The sequence below is a fragment of the Bufo gargarizans genome, chromosome 3 (genome assembly GCF_014858855.1).
Source record: "Bufo gargarizans isolate SCDJY-AF-19 chromosome 3, ASM1485885v1, whole genome shotgun sequence".
In the NCBI taxonomy this organism is placed as follows: domain Eukaryota; kingdom Metazoa; phylum Chordata; class Amphibia; order Anura; family Bufonidae; genus Bufo; species Bufo gargarizans.
Genome location: NC_058082.1, coordinates 352,980,429 through 352,999,775, shown reverse-complemented (window position 1 = coordinate 352,999,775; position 19,347 = coordinate 352,980,429). Strand labels below are relative to the sequence as shown.

At 44.4% G+C, this 19,347-nt stretch overlaps 1 protein-coding gene across 1 annotated transcript in view; it reads right to left on the bottom strand.

The window, feature by feature from the left end:
• Positions 1-6,776: 6,776 nt before the first annotated feature.
• Positions 6,777-19,347, bottom strand: part of LOC122931583 (kinesin-like protein KIF21B) — a 735,311-nt gene continuing 722,740 nt past the window's right edge. The window contains exon 24 of the mRNA XM_044285657.1: positions 6,777-6,880. Within this exon, the coding sequence (XP_044141592.1) occupies positions 6,777-6,880 (104 nt within the window). The remainder of the gene's footprint in view (positions 6,881-19,347) is intronic.

Here is a 19,347-nt window from a genome sequence, read left to right as displayed (position 1 = left end):
GCGGTGTAATGTGTTTCCAATGGTTTTCTTGGTGACTGTGGTCCCTGCTAATTTGAGGTCATTAACTAACTCCTCCCGTGTAGTTCTAGGATGCTTTTTCACCTTTCTCAGAACCATTGACACCCCACGAGGTGAGATCTTGCGTGGAGCCCCAGAGCGAGGTCGATTGATGGTCATTTTGTGCTCCTTCCATTTTCGAACAATCGCACCAACAGTTGTCACCTTCTCTCCCAGCTTCTTGCTAATGGTTTTGTAGCCCATTCCAGCCTTGTGCAGGTCTACAATTTTGTCTCTGACATCCTTGGACAGCTCTTTGGTTTTTCCCATGTTGGAGAGTTTGGAGTCTGCTTGATTGATTGATTCTGTGGACAGGTGTCTTTTATACAGGTGACTAGTTAAGACAGGTGTCCTTAATGAGGGTGACTAATTGAGTAGAAGTGTCTAACCACTCTGTGGGAGCCAGAACTCTTAATGGTTGGTAGGGGTTCAAATACTTATTTCACTCAATGAAATGCAAATCAGTTGCTATCTTTTATTTAAAGTTATTTTTTCGATTTTCCTTTTGATGTGCTATCTGCCACTGTTACAATAAACCTACCATTGAAATGATACTGTTCTGAGACTTTTCATTTCTTTGTCATTGGACAAACTTACAAAATCAGTGAGGGGTCAAATAATTATTTCCTCCACTGTATCTTGTCATATCTACTACGAATGGGACATATCTTGGCATATCTACTGTCAGGGGACACATATCTATGAGTAGACCTGAGGCACTGAAACACTGGGTAGAAAAAAAAAGTAGGCACATAAGGACTGATTCACATAAGGACTGATTCACATATATCCACTCTGTAGCATGCTCTGTGTACGGTATTTAATCTATAATATATGCAGTTTCATTATTGTAAGCACCGTGCAAAATGCCACAAGGGGGCCCACTGAGACTTTATCGCCCAAGGACCCACATGAACCAGGAGCCATGCTGTCCCCATAATGCACTACAGGAGATAGTCAAAAGGGTTTTCCTGTTGATGAGTCAGTGTTTGGATTACCATGAGAGGATTCAAGGGAAGGTGGGGGACCCCATACATAGTTGTGTTAGTAAAGGTAGTAGTGCCAGACAAACCCAAAGAACTTGTGGCAAATACAGAGCAGATACACAGGAAGGGGCCAAGGCGCTCACAATGACATATCACATTCTGAGAAAAGTGGCAGGTGGATGAAGACTCTGATGATGATCGAGCGTTGGACAGGACCTAGGAGCCAGATCAGGGTGCTGAAGAGGAGGTAAAATCAAAGGAGGAGGGTGGTGGAAGTGGCGGCAATAAAGAACAGAGGCAATGTACAACTAGAAACTCCCAAAAAACTGCCAGGGTCATAACTGCTTCTATTATGGTCAGCTTGGGAACTGGTGATGCCGCTGATATTGTGGGAGCAGGCCCAAAACATGCCAAATCAAAGCCAAAGCTAGTCTGCCGCTTGGTCTGCATGGGTATCTTCCAACCATAAAGTATTGCTCTGTGCAAGATCTGCAGGATGAAAATAGGCTGTGGACGTTTAAACAGAGCAGCAAATAAAGCCAGTTACTGTGAGAAAATAGAAGTGGCTAACAGTTGGCGCAACAAGAGTGTCCTCCTTACCTGGGGTCTCCTTGGCGGCAGCCAGGCTGCATCCACATGCAGTACAGTGTACTTGTTATCCGCATCATCACTTACTGCTTCTCCTGCTTAAATTTCTCCTCTTTCACTTTATTTCCGGCCATCGATAACAGAACATGTAGCCAGGAAATAACTGTACCTGCCAAGCAATCCACTGGTTCGCAGGGTTAACTCCCACTTAAGTTGCTGGCAGTGCAGCCATACCATCATATCATGCTAAAGTTGATGGCATGCGTTCAGCCTCGCTGGAAGATACCTAGATGGTATTATTTCTAAAAAATAAAATCCCTGTCATGCACTCTTACGAAAACGTGTGCAGCTCCTTGCAATTCTCGCTGTACAGCAAAGTGCACTCTACGGTGGACACCTGGAGCAGCTGTTATGGGCAGGGATAAGTTTTCACAGCAAGGCAACACTGCAACAACAAGGCCAGGACCTATTGGCACCTCCACTCCACATTTGTGTCAGTCTGGTTCCCACAACAGCCACTTATCCACCTCCTCCTCTTTTATAGACATCCTCACGTCTCCAACAGCAGCAGGGCAGATTGTCTTTCTCACTCCCTCTCTCTCCTATGTGTAAGTGAAGCACTGCCACGCGGTGTTAGAGCTTAGCCTTGTTCAGAGTAACCACACAGCCGATCACTTGCTAAAGTGCATCAAGCAGCAAACATCCCACCGGCTGCCTCCCTGTTGGCTCAAACTGGGCAAGCTCGTCAGCAACAAAAGCTGCAACATTGTGGCTGCGCTTAACCTGAGGTAAATAACATATTCTCTCTGAATGGTGCACATCATAAACCTAGTCATGCAACACTTTTTAAAAGAGTACACTGGCATGCGGAAGGTGCTGTCAATGTTCAGAAGACTTTACTCGCGGCATTTCCTATGCAGCAGTCCTCCTGGACTTGCAGCGACAGAATGGTCTGCTGTTAAACTGCTTAATCCACGCCATTCCAAGTCGCTGAACTTCCACTTTACACATGCTAGAGCGTATGTAAAACGTACATGCCGCCCACTGTATCTGTATTGCCATATCCTGCATACTTGGCGGTTGCCTGTAAGCTTGCTTTTGTGTTAAAAAATTGACTTTTGATACACCATGTTTTTCAGCCAAAATAAAATAAAATAAACATATGGAAATATATTTCTGAAGAAAAATGTTTCCAGTATTTATGTATAATGTAACATATTGCATTTACAGAGTTATTCTCTGCTAAAGTGACAAATTCCAAAATCTAATTTGGTCATTAAAGGCTATGTATGCCTTTGTATGCATTGCACTTATTTTGAGCTAAAAATCTTTTTTTTCAATTGGTCTTTGTGAACCATTTTCTCTTTACAGCTTTGAGATCCTCTAGTAGCCTGCTGTGTTTTCACTCTGTTCTGTCATTCAGCACATTTGACTGCTCCTTATCTCTGACCTCCTAAACACTGATTATAGCAAAATTCTTATCTTACTGATAAGAATGCAGCTTAACCCTTTAGTAACCACCCATACGCCTTTTTACGACTAAGGGGCCAAAAGCTGGGCCGCCGTTTTTTTTTCCGGTGGCCTAGTGTAAGCTCTGCACAGGGAAGCGGGGACCTGGCTCTCACATGAGAGCCGAGGCCCTGCTCTAACAGCCCGGACCGGCAGGAGTGCTGATCCGGGTCGTTTAATACTTTACATGCCACGGGCAATGACGCCTGCCGCATGTAAAGTGCTGACAGAGGGAGCGGACTCCCTCTGTCTCCCATCGGCACCCTGCAAATGCGATCACGGGGTGCTGATGTGTGTGGAGGCTGCCTGGGGTCTTATGTAGGCCCCAGACCAGCCTGCTGGTCAATGTCAGGCTAGCATTGCCATTAAAATGCAATGCACTATAGGGAAAGTGCATTGCATTTTAAAATCAATCAAAAAGCTGTCTGTTATAGTCTCCTTGTGGGACTATTAAGGGGTAAAAAAAGTAAAAAATAAATAAATAAAAATTTATTCAATTAAAAAAATTAGGCTTTTTTAAAAAAAAATGTCCCCATATGTTTGGTATTGCCCTATCTATAACGACCCAGACTACATAAATATCATGTAAATTATCCCCTACAATGAACATCGTAAAAAAAAATATATATATACAGAATTGCTAATTTATTCTTAGTTGCCACCGAAAAAACATAATAACCAGCGATCAAAAAGCGCCATTTACTCCAAAATGATACCAATGAAAAATAAAAGTCGTCCCCAAAAAATCGAGCCCTCACACAACTCCATATAAAGAAAAAAATAAAGTTACGGGTCTTGGCAAGTGGCAATGTAAAAACATTTTTTCTTAAAAAAAAGGGGTTTTATTGCAAAAAAGTTGTAAAACGTAAAAAAAAACTATATGTATTTGGTATTACTGTAATCGTACTGACCCAGAGAATAAAGATATTATTTATATATACTGAAAAATGAATGCTGTAAAATGTATAACGTAATAACGCAGTGTCAGTATTGCTGTTTTTCCCATCTCCTTCCCAGAAAGAGTTAATACAAGTTAATCAGAAAGTTAAGTTATGTGTACCCCAAAATGGCGTCATTAAAAACTGCAACTTGTCCTGCAAAAAACAACCCCTCATGAAGCTATATAGACAGAAAAAAAAAAATATTATAGCTAGTAGCTCTAGGAATGTGACAATGAAAAAATGAAGAACAATGCTTGGTCAGTAAGGGGTTAAATAAGTGTTTATGACCATTTAGTAATTTACACATAAGGGTTATTAGATGGGCAGCACTAAGTGAAACTGAAAGTAGGATTCACACAACTAGACAAACAATTAACCCTTTGTGACAGAATGGTTAAATATTTTTAATAAAGACCAAATGAAAAAAGATTTTTAGCTCAAAATGGGTAAAATGCGATCATGGTGATGGATCATGTGACGGACCATGTGATGAGCGCAGTGACGTCATCACAGGTCCTTTTCCTCCTGGTCATCAAAGAAGAAGACAGAAGAGAAGCCGGGCTGCGCGAACTAGTGGATGAGGTGAGTTAAATTATTTTTTATTATTTTTTAGCCCCTCCATCCCAATTTTACTTAGCATTCTGTATTAAGAACCATGTTATAAGGGAAAATAATAATGATCGGGTCCCCATCCCGATCATCTCCTAGCAACCATGCGTGAAAATCGCACCGCATCCGCACTTGCTTTTCACGGAACCCCTCTTCATTTGCACTCCTCTCCCCTAGTGGGTCTTGAGTTAAAGGGAATGTGTCATCATAAAAAGTATCACGTTTTTACGTTTAACATATTAAAAAAACATACATTATTGTTATATTTAAATTTAACATGTCACTATCTATATTTAAACAAAAAAAAAATTAAATCTTGTAGTGGCCACTAAACCAAACAATAAGCGCCACGTCTTGGTCTGTACAGATCACTTTACTGCAGTCACCTGCTTATTTGTGGCTAATGCTGCCTGTAATGATATCACCTCTATGTATAGATAAGACAGGATCCACCATTCACAACAGGTTATTGTCAGAGCTTATCAATTCTTTCCTTGTACACTGACCTCTGCGCGGGTCACAGAGCATGCCTAAAAACTGCCCCATAGAAGGGAGGTCCCCTCCAGATCATTGTGTCTATGGCCCATGTGGCTGCCTTGCAGCAATGTTCTTAATACTTTCTAAGGCTGGATTCACACCTCCGTGAAACACGGTCCGTGTGATACCGGCCTGGATTTCTTCTGAATGCAGGAGCTATGATCTATACCAGTGTATTACTGTACTGCGGCGGCAGCAGGAAGTGCACGGCGTCATAGCAACCAATGACACAGTGCGCTCCTGCACTTAGAAGAAATCCAGGCCAATATCACACAGACCGTGTTCCACGGACGTGTGAATCCAGCCTAAATGCTGTTAAGAACAGCTATGGCAAGATGGCAGACTCCATAATCATGTTAAGGAAATAGAATGAATAAATCTTCAATCAGAAAATAATAGATTAGAAAAAAAGGATATGTGTTGCTCTCTAGTTTTAACTGGCAAATAAAATTTTTGGTCACACATGAGAGAACAATGGGGCAGATTTACTAATACTACAAGCTGTTTAGACATGCGCCAGATTTATCACCATGGCTCATGCTGGATTATAAATCTGGCGCAGGGCTACTGTATATCAACTATTGTTTGGAGTGGTGGAATTTTGGTACTAAATGTCGCGTCTTGGGCCCATACACTTTTTTAATAAGCAACATCTCTTTGTTGGTCTAGGTCAGGGATGGCCAACCTGCGGCTCTCCAGCTGTTGCAAAACTACAACTCCCAGCATGCCCAGACAGCCTACAGCTATCAGCCTACAGCAGGGCATGGTGGGAATCGTAGTCTTACAACAGCTGGAAAGCCGCAGGTTGGCCAGCCCTGGTCTAGATGCAGATCATTTCTATAAACTTTGATGAGACAAAGTGCACCACATTTTGGCACAATTACCACCTGAAACTATATGCACTCACATTAGTAAACGTGGGCCAATATATTAATGTGAGAACGGGGGGGAAGGGGCCACGGAACAGACTTAGGCCTCATGCACACGACCGTTGTTCTGGTCCGCATCCGAGCCGGCTTGGGTGCGGACCCATTCACTTCAATGGAGCCGCAAAAGATGCTGACAGCACTCCGTGTGCTGTCCACATCCATTGCTCCATTCCGTGGCTCCGCCAAAAAATATAACATGTCCTATTCTTGTCCGTTTTGCGGACAAGAATAGGAATTTCTACAATGGGCCGCCCATTCCGCAAATTGCGGAAGGCACACGGGCGGCTTCCATTTTTTGCGGCCACATTGAAATGAATGGGTTTGCATCCAAATCAGCAAAAAACACGGATTTTATGCGGACCAAAATTACGTCTGTGAGCATGTGCCCTTACACTAAGCCAACAAATAGTTGGTATACAGTCAGACAAAAATGTCTACCCTGCAACAGATTCATCATTCAGCTTGAGCCATGGTAATAAATCTTATGCACATTTAGGGACATCCTGTCTAAAGTTTATACAATTTATAGGATTAGATAGATCTGTCCTAGTTTTGTTTTTAGGCTTTAACATATATTTGTTAATGATCCAATATGCAAGTAATGGTTATAGAAATTGTTATTAAACCAACTGTGAATAGATTATTCTGGTTGAATTTACTAACCTTCCATCTGACATTTGACTGAGTTCTGATACTTCATCATCTGTGCTGGCATAGTCATTCTCTGTAATAAAATATTATACATTGTGAACCAACTTCCAAAATAGTAATATTTATTACAAATCTGAGATAGACTCTGGTTCAATACAAACACTTCATATAGCTGCTAATAGTTCTGTGTTTATCATGGGATTGTTCTTTAAAAGGAATGGTGTTTTAATTAAGGGCAACATAAACTAGTGACAGATCCCCTCTGTAAAATGCTGGGTCACCTTCTCTCTGGCCAAGACATTTTGCTAAAATCTTGTATTAAACAGCTCCAGTACATGTCAATAGTTGTAAAAAAAAAAAAAAACTGTTGATGAGTGGTAGGGGGCAGAGAAAAGCCAGAAGCTCATGAATATAACCTCTCGTTGGCATGAGCTGCAAAACTGATCCATCCCGTTTCCGTTATGCAGGAGAGGACTCCCCTGCATCAAGGAAATGGGACGGATCCGTTATGCAGGCCATAGACTTCTATTATGACAGAATGAATAACGGAATGGCTCTAAAGGCATCCGTCATAGAATTGTGTTATGGTCCATGGTAACAGAATCCATAACGCAATTCTGCTTTTACCACCAAACGAAGTGTGAACGAATTTCAAAATATGAAATTTGCTCATCTCTTCTTGATGTGTTCCCTGGAGCCCTTTGCGCTTGTGCATTAGCAGTGCATCACTTCTGAACCTGGAAGTTCCATGCCCATTATATTGTATTTGTCCTCCCTGTGATGCCTGAATTCATCTTCATTGCTTTTGCTGTCTGCCTGAGACCATCTCTCTGTGTCAGAAGTGCATTGGTGTGTCTGTCTCGAAATGTAGTGCCTATCTAATTCCAACACAATATCTCAGCTTAACAAATGGGCCTGCTATACAATTGTTCAGGAAGCCGGTGTCACATAGCGTTACTAATACCCAAACATGGGGTCGTAAGTTCAAGAACTGTGCAGGTATTTACTAAATATTCTATATTCCGTACACTATGATTTAGATACATTTTTCCTCATCTCCAGCATTACATTCATTATGTTCAAAATAAACCAACCACAGTATTATGCAGGGATTGCTATATTCTACTGTGCCATTACATCTTGCAATTGTACATACTACAAGTCAGACACATTGGGTGACAATATATAAAACATTTTTTGCATGACAGTTATCATTTATCATGTGTAATAGTGTCTAATAATGGTTAAGGCAAGGTATTGCCGGATTTGTGGGAGGGGAGGCTCCCTCTCACAGCTTATAAGTCTCACCCCCATAGCCTACTTTGCACGGATCATCGCTTTCAGCACGGCTCATCGCTTTCGGCACAGCTCATCGCTTTCGGCACGGCTCATCGCTTTCCGGCGAGGTTCACTTCCGGGTCGGCACCTTCGGCAGCGGTCAGGAACGTCACGTCGCAAGCACGATCAGTACACCCAGCGCCAGCTCTGGTTCCCAAGCTGTGAGCGTCTGACTAAGGTGATAAGGTTTGGGGGGTGGGTGGGTGGGGCGTTATACATCTATACATGCCTAGAATCATACTGTCATTCAACATACGCTGCGATCGCCGGCCACTCCACTCTCACTCTGCGGCTGTTCAGCCACAGCCGGTGCTTCCGCGTTCGCGTCCGTGCACATGATAGGGGCGGGTGTAATGTTCTAGGGCATGTTGCTGTAATGTTCTAGGGCACCGCTGTTACATACCTCACTGGTCTGAGTACTGTGCAAGTGTGCGGAGGGTTCATGGGCCCTTCGGCAGGACAGACTGGCAGTACCTTCAGTGCTCTCAGTGAGGGCTTCCAGTGCTCATTGCCATGTCCGATTCATGTCCGCTGTCATATACAACTGGGTAGTAGTTCAGTACAGGCAGCACCCACCCTTTTTCTTGTCACACCTACAGGGGTCTGCAGACAGCACAAGGGACGCATAGTTGTCGCACACCTAACACCAGTAGCACGGCTCATAGAATCTAGGTCATCAGGGTTTTGGGTAAGGTGGTAACGACAGTATCTCTTACAGGTCAGTAGGAACATCATCCCACGGCACACATTTGTTGCAACGTATCTCCCGTTACTTTGTTTCCAGCAGGTAAAATAAAAATAAAATAAAAAAAGGGGTAGGGCATACCCGCATTGGTACAGGTAGGTGACACAGGGTCCTTAGAGTCCCCGTAGCCCCCAATAAAGTAGAGGGTCCAGGTAATATCATTACCTTTTTAGGCATTCGCCTAGACACAGGTAGCATGAAAGCAAGTCTACCTCACGACAAGTTAATCAGGATCAGAGAGGTAGTACACAAACTCGCACGTGTCAGAGTCACCACCAAAACAGGTCTCCAGAGTCTACTTGGCATGTTAAATTTTGCAATGAAAATTATCCCACAAGGTAGATCATTCATATCCAGGTTGCTGAAGCTTCTGCCCATAGCTCCGGATCAGGATAGCATAGTTAGATAAGATCAGAATGCCTTAGCAGATCTCATGATGTGGGATGAATTTTTAGCGCAATGGAACGGCGTGTCATTTTTTGTTCCCTCTGTATCCAGTCGTTCCCCGATCGTCCACACGGATGCAGCCTCTTCTACCGGATTCGCGGCCATCTACGGGAAACACTGGATGGCCAGTCCTTGGCCGCCTGAGGTTTTAGCTATTCCAGGCTTTCTACAGTCATCCCCCCTTTTTGAAATATATCCTATAGTGGCAGCAGCTCAAACGTGGGGTAGTCTGTGGGGTAATCAGACCGTGTTGTTCTTAACAGATAATGCAGCGCTGGTGGACATCCTCATGAAGGGCAGGTCTGGGTCCATAGAAGTCATGGCATTTCTGAGGAAATTTGTATGGTTGTCGTTACAGCATAGGTTTAATTTTATCTGCGCGCATATTCAAGGACAGAGGAATCTTGCTGCAGACGCTCTATCCAGACTTAACGTTCCATTCTTTTTACAGGTTTCTCCAGGGGCAGATCCGCTACCAGCGACGGTTCCGCAGCACAACCTGCTAGTCATGCATTAGCACCACTTCTGCTCACTGCCAGATCCCTGATCGAACAGTCCCTCTCCAAAAATACATTGAAGGTGTATAAGACAGCCTGGTTGTTATTTAACAAGTTCAGAGTTTCACATCCACCGCTAGATATGGGACACATAACTTACCTAATGGCTTTTATCGGGTTTTGCCACTAAAATCTGAAGTTAGCTTACAACACAATCAAGCTATATCTAGCAGGAATCCAACATTACTGTTATCTGGCTCACACTGAGCGGCCTTCCTTGTTTTCTGCTTATCCCATTAAAGCCATGTTACGGGGTATACAGAAGACCACCTTCCAGAAGACCACGGGCCGTCAGCCTTTCACAGTTCATTGACATGCTAGGCGGCTGCCCCTTTGGTCTCGAGACTAGTAGATTAGTGGGAACAGCGTTATACCTATCTTTTTTTCGGCTTCCTAAGACCCGGGGAATTCACGTGTGCGGCCACTTCCACGAAGTTCCTTCGAATTCACGATAGTTCAGAGTACTTGCTAAACTTAGAACAATCCAAAGCCGCTCGACCAGGGGAGGTGGTACGTATCAGGTATTTTCCCACCGGTAACCAATGGTGTCCAGTCGAAGTCCTAAACCAATGGTTACTACACATATGTGCGTCGCCACCAGACTCGCCATTGCTGCCTCACAACAGCGCACCTGTCAGCATTCAGGTTTTCCTTAAGTATGTTAGAGCACTCCTTGTCAATATCAATGTCAACCCAGCCAGCATCACGGGTCACTCGTTTCGCATCGGTGCCGCCTCAGCCGCCTCCAAGAACAATGTCCCGGTACACGTTATAAAAAAACTAGGTAGATAGAAGTCCACGTCGTACCTTACGTATATTCCAGACCCATGTCAAGAAATGTCTGTTGCCTTTCATAATTTGTTGTCATAATGCGTTTTTCAATAAAGGGTAATTACTCTAACACTTGTACTTTTTGGCCACTTTAGGCTACTTTTACGACAGCAGTTATGGCATAATTCTACTGCTTGTTATTATAAGGGGGTTACGATAGGGCACGCTTTTCTGATAGCCTATCCGAACACAAACTATGTATATAATCAGATCATGTGTTACTTTCTACTTAGGATACTTGCTGATTTGTCCAGCGACCTCTCTGCATATTTGCCGTGCTGCGGCAGGATCTCTGGCCGGTGCCCATTATAGTGAATAGGGACGGGGAGGAATTCCGGCAGCACACATGTGCAAATGTGTATCTAATCCTATTGCGTTATACAGCCTGTGAAGCTGTGTATAATATCCTATCATGCGTGATACTGAGCCATGTATCTAATCCTGTCATCTGTGATGGTGCCTTCTGAGCTGTGTATCCAATCCTATCCAGTGTGATGCTGTCTTTTGAGCTGTGCATCTAATCCTGTTGCTTCTACTTGCAGAGCTGTGTATCTAATCCTGTTGATATGTCTGCATTAGGGATGAGAGCATCGCCTTCGGATGAAAGTCGATGCGCTCATCCCTGTATGAATGTATTGACTACAATGAGCCGAAGATATTGCTTCAGGAAGTCTCACAAGACTTTGTATAATAACTTCATAAATTAATTAGTACTGTAAAAAAAAAACATTTCCCAAACTCGGGTTCGGTTCCAAGGTACCACTTTGCGAACAATAACTTTGGCTCATCGGAGCCAATACATTCTAATACTGTACGGAGCTCCTGCTCCGTACAGTATTGGAAACAAGGTTTTTTGCAAATCGGGTTTCATCCGAAGTCGATTTGCCCATCCCTAGTCTGCATAGCTGTGTATTTAATCCTGTTGATACTGTCTGCGGAGCTGTGTCTCTAATCCAGTCGATACTGCCGGCAGAGTTGTGCATCTAATCCTGTTGATACTGCCAGCAGAGCAGTGTTTCAAATTCTGTTCATACTGTCTCCAAAGCTGTGTATCTAATCCTGTTGCTACTGCTTGCAAAGCTGTGTATCTAATCCTGTTGATATGTCTGCAGAGCTGTGTATCTAATCCTGTTGATACTGTTTGCAGAGCTGTGTATCTAATCTTGTTGATACTGTCTGCAGAGCTATGTATCTAATCCTGTTCATACAGATGTAGTAGAGTTAAGACTCCTGCTTTCTGAGATTTCTGAGATGTGTTATCTAAACTAAGCAAGCACATTCAATTGTTTTTCAATGGCTTTTATTTCAAGATAACAATGATTTAGAAAATTTAAGTTAAGAGTTTGAGTGCTAACCCTGCTAAATCTGTATGTCTGCTGAGCTGTGTATCTAAAAATCCTGTTGATACTATCTGCAGAGCTGTGTATCTAATCCTGTCTTGTGTGATACTGTCTGCTGAGCTACCTAATCCTATCATGTGTAATACAGTCTGCTGAGCTGTGTGTGTATCCAATCCTATCTTGTGTGATACTGTCTACTGAGCTGTGTATCCAATTCTATCTTGTGTGACACTGTCTGCTGAGCTGTGTATCTAATACTATGATGTTTGATACTGTGTTCTGAGCTGTGTATATAATCTTATCTTGTGTGATATTGTCTGCTTAGCTGTGCATCCAATCCTATCTTGTGTGACACTGTCTGCTGAGCCGTGTATCTAATACTATCATGCAGTGGCGTACCTACCAGGGAAGCAGGGGAAGCAGCTGCTTCGGGGCCCGGGCTGACAAGGGGCCCGGAGCAGTAGTAAACAGTCAGACTGGCCACACCCCCCTCTACTCTCACTTCACTGCTGCTTGGAATATCCTCGGAGCAGAGCAGGGAGCTAAGCCCCGCCCATCAGCACAGACCATTAATAGAGGAGCCTGGCTGCTTAATAGTGCAGCCAGGGCTCAGGACAGTGTGCTACAGGGAGATCCTGTCTCCCCTCCCTCTCCTAACTATTAGTACAGCCCAGCTCCTGCTACAGAGACTGCTCTGTAGTCGGCAGTAACAGGAGGGAGCGGGGAGACTGAATAGTGACACTGGAAGTGCTGCAGAATGAAGATGCTGTGCCTGTCCCTCTCAGGAGCCCATACATTCCAGGCTTATCCCTGCCAACCCTAGCTGTCCTGCATCTCATGTAGCCTCCCCAGCTGCATTCATCTGCTGTCCTTTCAGAAGCCCCCCACCCCCCCAGTTCTGTCCTGTGGGCCCCCTACTTATCTGATGCCCTGCCCTCTAGGCCCCCTATCCATCTGATGCCACACTCCTCTGGGCGCCCATGTGCAGCTTGGGGACACCAGTATGAGGCCAGAATGGGGACTGGAAGATCATGGAGCGGCATGGAGCAGGCGAGTATGGTTTTTTCCACAACTGTACAATGCACCACTAGTTCACATCACATTTTTGTCCAACATTTAAAGGGGTTGTCCGGGTTCAGAGCTGAACCCGGACATATCCTTATTTTCACCCAGACAGCCCCCCTGAGGCTAGCATCGGAGCATCTTATGCTCCGATGCACTCCTTTGCTCTGTGCTAAATCGTGCAGGGCACGGGCTCTTTTGTTTCCGCCCGGCAGTGTGTTCGGTGACGTCATCGGCTCTAAGGGGCGGGCTTTCGCTCTGCCCTAGCCGTTTTACTGCCTAGGGCAGAGCTAAGTCCAGCCCATCAGTGCCAGTGACGTCACCGGGGTTCCTGGCAGCCCCATGGAGAGCCCCGGTACGTCACCAGATCTCCAAAAAATGCCTTTGCCCTGCACAATTTAGCGCAGGGCAAAGGAGAGCATCAGAGCATGAACTGCTGCGATGCTCATGTCAGGGGGGCTGCCGGGGTGAAAATGGAGGGATTTCCGGGTTCAGCTCTGAACCCAGACAACCCCTTTAAGGCTGGGTTCACATCACGTTTTTCCCATCCGTTTAACGTATACAAAAAAACATATTCGGATGCCTCATACTGATGCCATGACAGTGACATCCGTTCACCATAGAGTTTCATTGTAAAAAAAAAAAATATATATATCTTTTTTTTTTTTACCGGATTGTGCAGAATACAAGAACGTGGAGTACTGCATTTTTGTATTGTGTACGTCATAGTCCAGTAAAAACACATGTATGTTAAAGAATCAAATGCCACTGTATGACGCCTGCCTGCCCGTTTAAAAATTTGTTGTGGGGCCCAGTCATTTCTAGCTACTTGACTGGTTACCAGGGGCTCAGACCATGGGGACAGACTACAGTCGGTGTCAGCCCTGCATCAATACATAGAATGGGTGCCTATGCTACAGCAGGGGTCATACTGTACATACAGTGTAGTGTGATGTCATGTTCACCTCTCCGGGTATATTACCCAGGAAAGCACAATTCTGCAAAAAGGACATGTTCTATCTTTTGGTGGAACGGAAGTGCGGAATGGAACCCCACGGAAGCCCTGCGTAGTGCTTACATAGTGTTCCGTTCCGTGATTCCGTTTCGCACCCTTCTGCATCTCTGGATTTGCGGACCCATTAAAGTGAATAGGTCCGCATCCGTGATGCGGAATGCACACGGAAGGGTGCCCATTTATTGCTGATCTGCATATGCGGTCATCAATACGGGAATGGCTGGCCCCTTTCACACAAACGATGCGGGTTGGCTCCAGATGCGTTCAGGGTGCATTCAGTGAAACTCGCACCATTTTTCAAGAAAGTTCAGTCAGTTTTGTCTAAGATTGCGTTCAGTTTTTTCTGCGCAGGTGCAATGCGTTTTGATGCGTTTTTCATGCACATGATAAAAAACTAAAAGTTTACAAACAATATCTCCTTGCAACCTGGTGGTGAGCGTGGTGACATCGGCGCAGGTCCTGCTGAATGAAGATAGAAGATTTCTATCTTCATTCAGCAGGACCTGCTCCGACGTCACCACGCTCACCACGTTGTGAGCGCGGTGACGTCACCAAAGGTACTTTTCCTGCCAGGTCCTGAAAGAAGACGAGCCGGGCTGCGCGATCAAGTGGATGAGGTGAATAATTAATTATTTTATTATTTTTTAACCCCTCAAGCCACATGTTACTTAGCATTCTGTATTAAGAATGCTATTATTTTCCCTTATAACCATGTTATAAGGGAAAATAATAAAGTTCGGGTCCCTATCATCTCCTAGCAACCATCCGTGAAAATCGCATTGCATCCGCAATGCTTGCGGATGCAATGCAATTTTCAAGCAGCCCCATTCACTTCTGTGGTGCCTGCGCTACGTGAAAAATGCAGAATATAGAGCATGCTGCGATTTTTATGCAACGCACAAGTCATGCGTGGAAATCACTGATCATGTACACAGCCCCATTGAAGTGAATGGGTCCGGATTCAGTTCGGATGCAATGTGTTCACATCATGCATTGCACCCGCGCGGAAAACTCGCCCGTGTGAAAGGGGCCTAAGACTTTGACACAGCCCCCACAACAGTATGATAGAATGATACTACATGACAGATAGGGTGTGTGTGTATGTATATAATATATATAATAGGAAAAGGATGGCATGGCAGATACTGTCTGCTGAGCTGTGTATCTCATACTATTGATACTGCCTGCAGAGCTGTGTTATGATGCTCTCAAGCTTTAATTGGTTTCTATCTTTCATCATTCCTTTTGGCCAAGAGATGAAAAGTCTATGCTCAGTAATGACGTTGTCAGAGTTGAAGGCAATAGCCATCCATGCTGGTGTGCTGAACCCTGGTAGAATTGCAGGAGACACCTATTCTACCTTTTTTCTGCTATCCAGTCCATTCATTCCAATAAAAACAATAGATGTGACTGGTGAAGTGGGCACAATCTCCTCTTGAAATGTTGCTTTATCCAGCATACTAGATCCATTTTCCTTTACTGTAAACGCTGCAGTATCTCCATTCACAGCACATGTGCCTTCAGCTCACTCACATCCTGAAGAACTTGTCTCACCATCTGAGTGCACTCACATGGATTGCCCTCTGAAACGAGAGGGCAGTAGATTTCGCCTTACCATCTTGGGAGGTGGGCTGTTGGATCGTGGAGTACACTGTGGCTGAAGTGTAAAAATCTGTTGCTCTGCTGCATCAAGTTGTGGAAGTACACTGTAAATCAGCATTAACATCCTTGTATTTGTCCACTGCCTCCTTCACAACAAACTCTTCCCCTAAGATCATGTCCATGCTTTATTGGAGAAGTAGTCCAGTATCCATTGTTTGAACAATGTAATCTCTAGCACACCAGCTATTAATTTGTTTTTAAACTTGGTATTTCTTCTTTGTGGTACAACATTCTCATTTCCTACAGGCTTCTTCTTTGTTAGGGTACAGCTGGGTTTGGGTCTCTGGGGTACCATCTTTGTAAGACAGGAGGCTTTTAAACAGTAGAAAGTCATTTCTTCTGTTATATGATATATGTCTCTGATGTATGTCTAGTAAAGACAATGAATTGGGAGATGTACCTTTTATTCACCTCTCCAAATGCACTAATATTTAAGCATAACGTATGAAACCTGTTTTAGTTCAGCATTTGGGTTTTCTTTTGTTAGCGGAACTGTTCATCCAAGGAATAGGTGGCTCCATGTGACATCGCACATTCACACCTGCAGATGTGTCAAACCAGTGTACAGTATTTAATTTACAGCACTTGTGTTATTGTAAGACTATACATTTCTGTACTACACATTACAGAAAGTTTACTGTTTTCACTGAGCAAGATGGCACTCAAAATCCCCAAGTTTCTGAGCAAGATCATAAGTAGCATGAAGATGCAGCAAAAGACAATAAGAGATATATGCAGGGCTGGAAGAGAGTGGCAATGATGTCAGTGTGGAAACCATCATATGTTACAAAGAACACCCTCTAAATAAACATTAGGTGTTATTTTATTAGTTTTCCTTCTCAATTTTAGAGTGTTGGTGTCACTGCCAGTTCTGTGAAAGGGTCTGACAGACGTCCTTCTCTACCTCTTACATGATGTTCTTTGTTTTGGTTTCACTTTCTCATCTCATTTCCTTCTCCCAGGTGTCACCTATTTAGACTAATCCTCTTTCCTTTATATTCCCTCCCATACTGCCTCACTTTGCGGTTTATACTACTTCCTGGATGAAGTGTTCATTGCTGGAGGCTTCTGCTGCTGCTTGTTCAGATAAGTCCTTTCATGTATTGTGTTTCCTTGCTGGCTTGATTCTAGGTGACCCTGACTAACTCTGTATGAAGTGCAGGGAGCCGGTGGTCGTTTCCCCTCACTATTATAGGGTTTTCAGGTGTCACACAGTCTTAGGTACGTGGGCATACAATCGTCTACCTTTGAGACCCTTGTATGTGCTTAGCAGTCAGGGTGAGCTCTTAGGGTTTTATAGGGGTCACCTACAGGTCCTTCTAAAAAAATTTGCATATTGTGATAAAGTTCATTATTTTCTGTAATGTACTGATAAACATTAGACTTTCATATATTTTAGATTCATTACACACCAACTGAAGTAGTTCAAGCCTTTTATTGTTTTAATATTGATGATTTTGGCATACAGCTCATGAAAACCCAAATTTCCTATCTAAAAAAATTAGCATATTTCATCCGACCAATAAAAGAAAAGTGTTTTTAATACAAAAAAAGTCAACCTTCAAATAATTATGTTCAGTTATGCACTCAATACTTGGTCGGGAATCCTTTTGCAGAAATGACTGCTTCAATGCGGCGTGGTATGGAGGCAATCAGCCTGTGGCACTGCTGAGGTGTTATGGAGGCCCAGTATGCTTCGATAGCGGCCTTAAGCTCATCCAGAGTGTTGGGTCTTGCGTCTCTCAACTTTCTCTTCCCAATATCCCACAGATTCTCTATGGGGTTCAGGTCAGGAGAGTTGGCAGGCTAATTGAGCACAGTAATACCATGGTCAGTAAACCATTTACCAGTGGTTTTGGCACTGTGAGCAGGTGCCAGGTCATGCTGAAAAATGAAATCTTCATCTCCATAAAGCTTTTCAGCAGATGGAAGCATGAAGTGCTCCAAAATCTAATGATAGCTAGCTGCATTGACCCTGCCCTTGATAAAACACAGTGGACCAACACCAGCAGCTGACATGGCACCCCAGACCATCACTGACTGTGGGTACTTGACACTGGACTTCAGGCATTTTGGCATTTCCCTCTCCCCAGTCTTCCTCCAGACTCTGGCACCTTGATTTCCAAATGACATGCAAAATTTGCTTTCATCCGAAAAAAGTAATTTGGACCACTGAGCAACAGTCCAGTGCTGCCTCTCTGTAGCCCAGGTCAGGCGCTTCTGCCGCTGTTTCTGGTTCAAAAGTGGCTTGACCTGGGGAATGCGGCACCTGTAGCCCATTTCCTGCACATGCCTGTACACGGTGGCTCTGGATGTTTCTACTCCAGACTCAGTCCACTGCTTCCGCAGGTCCCCCAAGGTCTGGAATCGGTCCTTCTCCACAATCTTCCTCAGGGTCCGGTCACCTCTTCTCGTTGTGCAGCGTTTTCTGCCACACTTTTTCACAGACTTCCCACTGAGGTGCCTTGATACAGCACTCTGGGAACAGCCTATTCGTTCAGAAATTTCTTTCTTTGTCTTACCCTCTTGCTTGAGGGTGTCAATGATGGCCTTCTGGACAGCAGTCAGGTCGACAGTCTTACCCATGATTGCGGTTTTGAGTAATGAACCAGGCTGGGAGTTTTTAAAAGCCTCAGGAATCTTTTGCAGGTGTTTAGAGTTAATTAGTTGATTCAGATGATTAGGTTAACCCCTTAGTGACCACCCATACATGTTTTTACGGCGGTCACTAAGGGGCCTTGGGCTGGAGCGCCGCCTTTTTACGGCGGCACTTCAGCCCGAGTTAACGCTAAAATCAAGCGTAGTAGACAAGCGGTCTCTGATCACGTGATCGCCGTGATACACTTTATCACGGCGATCACCGAAAATGAAGCCTGAACTAAAACTTTCTCCCTCCTCTTATGTGAGAGAGGAGGGAGAAAGTCTCCGGTGCTAGGATCGGGTCCCCCAGCACTTCTGTCCCTAAGCTGGGTCCCGATCCTCACCCCCCCCCCCACCCCCCTTACCCTCAAGGAAGATGGCGGCGGCGGCCGGCGCATGCGCAGACTGAAAGCCGGCCGCCGCCGCTTACTGTACGGTCTCTCTCCTCAGGAGAGGAGAGAGAAGTTCAAGTTATGCCCCGATCGGGTCCCCCAGCACCCCGATCGGGGCAATAGGGCCCTTAGATATATTTTAATAAAGTTATTAGGGCCCCCCCCCCCCCATCTTATAAAAAAATAAAAATAAATGGCACAGACATGCGCACTGGTTACTGTGCTGAAGATCTGCCTTCAGCACAGTAACCATCAGGGACCAATAATAATGGTCCCTGATCATGTGGTCTCCATGATAAACCTATCATGGAGATCACATCCATTATATTTACAAAACATGGCCAGGACAGGGGCTGTGCTTCTCTCTCTCCTCAGCGCAGTTGTTCTGTGAGGAGAGAGAGATCAGACTTCTGTCCTGGCTCTGTGATTACATACTGTGAAAAAAAAAAGAAAAAAAATCAAATTATAAACTGTCCGTCAGTAACTGGCGGTCAGTGGATGTCCGTGATTA